This window comes from Myripristis murdjan, chromosome 9, assembly GCF_902150065.1.
Source record: "Myripristis murdjan chromosome 9, fMyrMur1.1, whole genome shotgun sequence".
NCBI classification, from domain to species: Eukaryota; Metazoa; Chordata; class Actinopteri; order Holocentriformes; family Holocentridae; genus Myripristis; species Myripristis murdjan.
The window spans coordinates 23,013,986-23,022,103 of record NC_043988.1 but is presented as its reverse complement, the minus strand read 5'-3'; the positions used below and the strand labels follow the sequence as shown (position 1 = coordinate 23,022,103).

General features: G+C 38.4%; 1 protein-coding gene across 1 annotated transcript in view; it reads right to left on the bottom strand.

Annotated features, from left to right (window-relative positions):
* Positions 1-1,062: 1,062 nt before the first annotated feature.
* Positions 1,063-8,118, bottom strand: part of ipo11 (importin 11) — a 172,428-nt gene continuing 165,372 nt past the window's right edge. The window contains exon 30 of the mRNA XM_030060129.1: positions 1,063-3,211. Coding sequence (XP_029915989.1) covers positions 3,047-3,211 — 165 coding nt within the window. The 3' untranslated portion in view covers positions 1,063-3,046. The remainder of the gene's footprint in view (positions 3,212-8,118) is intronic.

The following is an 8,118-nucleotide window of genomic DNA, read 5'->3' as shown; positions in this document are numbered from 1 at the left end:
GGAGGTGAAGATGGGTATTGCATTCCTGATCGTGCATTTACACACCGTGAGCCTTTCAAGTGTCCATATACCAGAACCGCATTCATTTTCTAAAGCAGGACTTGAGACAAATACAAATGGTTCGATGTTGACCGTTGCTGTCATTGTTCTCTTCTGTCTTGGCAAGAAAAAGCTAAGTGCAGCAGAACTTTCAGATGTTGCCTGTCAAAAGCCTAGATCTGCTTTATTTACTGCCCACAGTTGCTGTGCTACACTGCTGGTACTGCAGCTAATACAGACCCTTTGACCGCATGCTTATGGTCTATAGTGCAAGCATGAATGCAAGTATTTGCTCTTTTCAACCATCAGAGGTTACAGTGAATGGTCAGGTAACTAGCTAGTTGAGAGGGATTAAAATTTTGGGTAACACTACAACAAGTACAACAATTAACGTTAGTTAATGCCGTAATAAACATTAAGTAACAGGTAATAAACATTAAGTAACAGTTAACTAACCGTTAACGAATGTGTCTAAGAATCATGTACTAATGCTATTCATGTTAAGGTATTAATTTATGTTATTTAAGGGTTATTGTAGATATTATTAACATTAGTAAATGCCATAATAATCATTAACTAACAGTTAATTAACCATTACGGCATTAACTAATGTTAACTAACGTTAATTGCTGTACTCTTATTGTAAAGTGTTTTAAAAAATACTGATTTTGTTGAAGAGTTTGCTCTGATTTTAGTGTAGGAAAGATGCAGAATAAATGCATGACGTCTACACTGACACTGCTGTGTAAATGAGCTCAGACTGGCCAGTAGGACAGTAGCATGATGTTTATAGTAAAAATGCAGATAAAGGCTGACATAAAATGAGAAAACTTCATGAGATGACTGTGCTAGAGAGGCCAGTCTAAACCCTCTCAAAGACTCAGACAATTCAGCCTGTGTAGGCAGTAGGGTATTAAATATGGCATTAAGGATTAAATCATTTTGATTTGGATCATCATGAGGCATGTTTCCGTAAAAAAAAAAACATCTTGCAAATCGACAATGGAACCACACAAAGTAACATTTTGGCTGATAACTGCATTTTATTGAAGGCTTTGGAAAAAGCAACAAGGATTAATTCCCATTAAAACATAACCAAACTTAGAATCCAAAACTATCCCTCTACTGTGTGTTGTGTTCAAAACTTCATTGTTGCTGTCTTTAACAGAATACCAGTACAGAAATTCTCTACTGTTGAACTAGATAAGAAATGAAAACAATAGTAAGAAATGTCTTTCGAGTTTTAAGGATAGGTAAGGCTGAAAGCATAAGGCCTTGATTCTGACTGCTACTCAACTCTATCACAGTGTCAAAGGAGCTAGTGTCAGGATTATCTCCTTCGGTGGGAGGTTGACAAACCTAGTGAAAGGATACCTTATTAATCTATAATCCTGGTCTTTAAAACTCTGGGCTGAGACCCAAAGCATAACAAAACCTTTTTTTAAACGGGTTACAACAAACATTATTTTTATTAGATCAGAAGTTTTCAGTTTTGGGTCCTGTGTTAAACAGGTCAAAGTGCCTAAGGTGTAAGCCCATTCATTCATTCATCTCTTCAAGAACTTCGGTGCCAATATACAGTCATTCATTACTTTTCTTCATAACATAGACTTGCCAAACTCCCAAATACTCAGTGTTTCTGGTAAAACTTACATAACCAACTGGTTCTCTTGCCAAATCAAAGTAATCAATCAAAGCTTCTTCTATGCCACTAAAACTCAGCAACGATCAGTCAAATCAGAAATAATGACCAGGTAGCAGACACCTATACAGAACATTATCTTAGAGTGATGCATTTTGATGCATAACCAACCAAAAGTGGCTTTTAACAACCAAAACAAACAAAACAGGGTGAAGTCGCCCATACAGCCAGATCTCATGTTACACCTGCAGCTGCTTGAGATGTCGTGTTGTCAAAGTTAGCGTGGAGAATGATAAATGGTAACAATCCAAGATCACTGCTCCCAGGCCTTCCATCATCACGCTACAATGATGTGAGAAGACGTACCACGGGAAAAGTTGAAAACTCGTGAAATAGTTTTTGGTTATTAAAGTGCTGACACACCATGAATTAGCAGCAGTATGTATATATATGTATATAAATGTGGTTCAGCACGTTTACAAATCATCCATTAAAAATCATCCATTTTACAGTCAATACATCCCCTCCCATCCGACTCAAAAAAACAAAAAAAAAACAAACAAACAAAAAAAAAAGACGGTTCTCTAGTTCTCTCAGTAGTTACTTCAACTTGACCTCTAGCTATGACAAAACAATAAACAAAAACAGAAGAAAAGAAACACAAAGTAAAAACGACCTAAAAAGTAAAATATTGTCATGCAGAATATCATTCATACTTTACATACATACAAAATTACATATCTTCTTTTTTTCTCTTTTAAGAATAGATTCTGTAAACACTGCTTTAGGTCCTTCAGGTCAGGTTTATCCACATTTCAGCTACAATCTGTTAAGTATTTCCGTAGAAAATAGTCCGAGGCTCCTGTTCTGGCACCTGCAGATAATTTTTGCTATATCGCTCTAGTCCTCTACCCGCCCCCCCAACCCCCAACTTATTTTCCATCCCTCCAATATTCTACCCATTCCATGCTAAAACTACAGAGAGAGAAGAAACTAGAAGAAGAATGGAATGGAAGCTCTAGTGTAGTGAAGATTCTATGTGGGTGTTTCAAAAATGCCAAGGTTTTGTTTTTCTATGGGAAGAAGGCTAAGGAATCAAGGAAAGAGACTGGGTGGGAGTTGGGTTGGGTTGGGATGGGTGGGGAGTATTAGCTGAGGGTAGTCAACGAGGTCAAGTCTGGATATAGATAAGGCTTAGCATGGGTAGAGGTTGGGAAAGTTTGGATCAGGAACCCATACAAAGAAGAGGCCAAGGTTGTTACCCTTTCCAGTAGGTTTTTAAAAGGGGGGGAGGGCACAAGTATGCTTTAGGCAAAGATGTGTGTAAGGTAGTAATGGATTGTAGAGACAGGCCACCACTGTGATTCAGAGGCCTTGGAGGAACTCTTGGAGCTGCCTGACAATCTCTGTGTCCACGGTCTCCATCAGGACCCCGAAGCCCTGGTCTCCCATCATCGCCTGCTGGGCCTTCAGCTTCTCGTAGACAAACTGCTGGAGAGAGACACTGTGCACCGGGTCCTCTAGGGCCAGCTGTGGTAGGACAGACAGAACAGAGGGGGAAAAAAAGACAGTTCAAAATGCATGTAAGCCAGAGAGAGACAAAGACAACTTTGTTGGAGAGAGACACCGAGCCAAGATGCGTTAAAAACCTTTTCACAAACATTAGGTGAGACGCCTCGTATTGTTTCTTGCACACACAGAGTAAGTATTCAACTGCAACCTGAAGTCACGCTACACTGATATTCTGTCAACAATCCACCCCAAATACTCCATAATTCACAAGCTGAAACTGATAAAAAAAAAAGGTAGCAAAAATGTTCAAAAATAAAATATAGAAATATATCTTTGGAGTAAGTGTTGAACCACCTATGTCAATATTTGGAGAACCATCACTGACGCTCATCTTGTATGTCTATAAACATGGAACATCTATTTTTTTCCCCCTTTTCGTTCTTGCAGATTTTACTGTGGAGTGTCTGAGGAGCTATCCTCAAATAATCTATTTTTTCTTCTTTAAATGGACTTCAAGTGTCGGCCACTCATGGACTTTCAAATTCTTATTCTGAAGCCATTCTGGAGTGCATTTGGCTGAATGCTTAAGGTCATTGTTGGAATATAAATTGTCAGCCTTACTAATGACTTTGGTACTCTGAAACAGGTTCTCTGCACAAATTTTCAGTATGAATGGATACTGAATTAATTTCCATGTCCAGTCATGCACTAACAGCCCATCCCACAAGGGATTACATATTGTCCAATAATATACACAGAAAAAAAAAAGATATAAATACATTTGGATACTGTGCTCATATAGAACTAACATGTCACTAAATACATCATGTACTCATAATCACTCACTCTCAAACAAACAAAAATATAAGAAAAGGGGGAGGAGGGGGGCAAAGATGTAAATATATCATTACATATCCATTTAAGAACTTCTGTTAAATTTTTAAAAACTTAAATGTTTAGAAAACCTTTTGTGTTCTTGTTATCTATGCTATTTAAGTGATTTGTCTACATTTTTAAAAATCCATTTTAATTTGTTTCCTTTATTCGATTTGTATTGCTTTTAATCCATTTTGTTTTCTATTCCTTGCTGATTTTATTTTATTCCTGTAATGCACTTTGTAGTAGCATGTTAAGAGAAGTGCTCTTAAATAAAGTTTATTAGTTATTATGCATTATGAGCTGTGCCCAAATTCCACCAGACATGGCACTTTGCGTTACAGAGTTCCATTTCTGTTTCATGAAAACACAGACTCTTTTGTCTCACACTCTTTTGTCTTTGCCATTTTGCAAACTCTAGGCTTCTGTCACGTGGCTTTTCTCCAGAAGTGGCTTCCTTCTGTCCTTTCATGCCATGTGGCTCAGATCTGTGAAGTGCACAGACTGTTGTCCTTGTGGCAAGATCTCCCACTGCAGCCAAGGAACTTTGTAGCTCTGTTAGAGCTGTCACTCGATTCTTGTTCACGCCCCTAAGGTCTTTCCTTGCCTGCTGCTCACTTTCACCAGCTCTGGGAGAGTTTCGCTAGATCTGTGTTATTTAACATTTCCTAATGATGGCCGTGCTATTGACTATGCTGTCTTTTAGATCTATTCCCACATATCTGCCTCCTCACAATTCTATGTGCACGTTACTTGGATTTTACAGTAGAGCTTCTGCCCTGACATGTACAATCACTGTCGAACATTATACTGAGTTATACACAGGTGCCTGGAAGCTTGGCCTTAGTTTTATGTGTGCCACAATTTTGACTTGTGCAACTATTTATTTTTATTTATTTTTTTTTTTACTTGGTTCTGGGGTGTAGGGATGGGGAGGGGGATACATGATTACAAAGTAATTACATGATTAACTCCAAGGTGTTATGGCAACTGCTAAATAACTGCACCGAATTAACCATTACATTTAGAAAATCACCAAGGTGGTGCAGAACGAGCCAGCTTTGCATTGGTGACGCTTTGTTGTCTTCTGCTGCACTGCCTGCTGTATAAGGGTATACTGTAGTGTATACTAAGACCCAGGCAGTTCCTTTATGCAAGGCTCTTGGGCCTCTGCTTGGCCTCAACAGTGGATACTATGATTCCCCTAAGGAGTGCGCATAGCAAATCCAACAAAAGATCACAGGGCCAGGCTTTTATACGGGTGTTCCTCCTGGGCATTGAACAAACGTGACCTTTTCCATTATCACAATCTATAAACAGAATATAACATTAAATTAAAAATGTATGCTTTATTTGATCTGGAAGCTGAATTAAAAGCAACTGTTAATGAATTCTTAACTCTGCCAGTGGCAATATGACTTCAAAACTGGTGGAAATCAATCACGGCCAACATTTCAGAGTCAGTAATATTACTGTCAGAGGGAAGGAGAAAGAAACTCAAGCCTTATTTCTATGTTTTAAGGTAATTCTAATACCAGGTTTGCACTACAGAAAATGTTTTGCTACCTGCAGCCACTGCTATTCATCTTATATGGAAGAGTGACAGAAGAATACATGATGGTGGAGCAGTGACAATTTGGTCAATGAGTTTTTGAACAAAAACTTTGCATGAAAAGTCACTTTTTTCATGACAATGAAAGATGACATTAATAAGATGACATTAATAAGTTGCCCTGTGAAAACACACACACACACACACACACACACACACAAAAAGAAAAAAGTTTTTTTTTTTTTTTTACTACATACCCCAAGGAAAAATAATGACACTAAAATGTCAGAGTTAGACTTATATAAACATATATTTGCAGTAAACGCTGTGTTGGTGAAATTTTATAGGTGATACTCTGATGTCCCATTCCTGTGAAGGCAGCATGGAGCTACGCTGCAAACTATCCAGCCACAGAAAGCAGACAGAAACACTGAAGTGAAGTGAAGACAGTATCAACCACACGCCGTCTCATCTAGTTCCCTGGTGTAAACTGCCAGGACTCCCAAACCTTGCCGACCAGACATATTGACTTTTTTTTTGCTAGTAGTTGCAAATTTCAACTTGTCAGGTCATGAATCTTTGTTGTAAACTTGCCTGTGATGTACTGAAGTGCTTAACAATCACTTTAGTTAAGAAGACAGCATGTCGTACTGTTTATTTATGAGCTTTAATTTGGACATACTTGAGGCACAGTTTATCCTTTGTATTGTTTTCAGGGGATAAGTTAATACAGTGTTAAAAATTATGCTCACTTAATGTAAAATACTAGTGAAGAGCAAAAGCTACACCTTAATGCAAGCAAGGGGACTGGCTAGAACAATAAGCCAAGAATGCTCAGGAAATGCAACGCTATTTTTAGAGTACTGTCCTGTCATTTACTGTGACTAACATTATGTGCCTCTGACTAAAACTAATGTAAAATAAATGACTGAAATGTGACTTAAAAATATACATGAATTTCAAGAGATAACTAAGACTAAAACTTTCAATTCAAATTCCTAAAGTTGACACTGCAGTGGAGTAAAAAAGCAAGGTAAAATTCCATGTCTGTGCATACACATTACCATGAGCAAGCACACTGTCACTTTTTCTGCAGAGTGAGCAAGGGCAGAAGAAACAGCAGCGTAAGGCTTCTTTCCAGCCTTTTCATTGTACGTCAGTTGGAGGAGTTTGTGAAAAAATATGAACATTAATTACTAATCAGAGCTGTGCTAATTTGTGTTTACTGTTGGATTACCTATGCTTGCCCAACTGTGTTTTTGGTGAAATGGATTTACCGTTTTATTTAACAGTATCCCAGTTTGACAAGTTTGTGCTTAATACATTTCAGATATTTTCTTCTGAGCCAATCTGTCTGGAGTTTATCTATCAAGTCGTATGCTCAAATTGCATTAACTACTTTCATCTTTTTAGAATTTGAGCCTGCTATGAAAAGGGGCTGGGCTGGTTTCCTTGATGGTTAACACAAACTGTCACTGTTCACAACTAGCAGAGATGGGGAAAAAAAGAAATGAAGAGTAAACAGCATCAAATCACAATGGATAACATGGTGTTAACACACTGATAGACAACTGTGTCTCCAAACTGTGTTTTGTGTGTGTGTGTGTGTGTGTGTGTGTGCGCGCATGGACGTGTCTATGCCTGCATTTGCGTGTACAGTTGGATTTTGGAGCGTCTGCTGGCATCTCTGTGGCTGACTTTGCTTTGATTTCCCGAAAGATTAAGTGAAGCTTATCGTGCTAGTTAAGGCAGGACACAGAGAAGCATGCACCATCTGCAGTCAGTTGACTCATTCACACAACAAGGTGGTCTTTGTAATCACAAACTCACTCACACTCAACCTCGCTGTTACTACTGCCCATGCTGGTAAAGTTTTACCACCACCACTATAGCCCTTATCAATTGGTCTGTAATGTATTTTTTTATTTTAAACTCTGATGTTAGACCGTGGCTCTTTTCTGTATACATGCAGGATGGTTATGTTCCTGGAGCAAGATGGCTTCATTAGGCAGAGAGCACATTATTGGAACATTAGGCCAAATTAAACTGTATAACCATCTGTTGCAATAAATGGTTAAATCTCATGAAAAGAGTGCTTCATGGCTTAATTATTATTATTTTTGTTATTCTTGTGTTATTTATGGTGATTGACCCTCTCCCTCTAACCCTCTGAAATGAGGCCAGGTTACAGAACTTAGTCACTTACTCTCCTATCTCGCTTCTTCTTTTACGCAAGCTTGCACACCATCACACACTCAAACTGCTGGTGAGAAATAATCCCTGGTCCCTTTCAGAAACAGATTACTGCCATGGCAATTGCTGCTCTTTAGCCAATCAATGGAAAGAATATTTGTTATGCTGATTAGCTCTTTGTCATTACAGTGCAATCAAACCAGTGGAGTGGGAATTGGGAAAGTGGCTTGTTAGAGAAACTGCGATCTAACGTGCATAATTAAAATCAGCACAAGGACTTGCTGGAATTTGTGTGTGTACACAC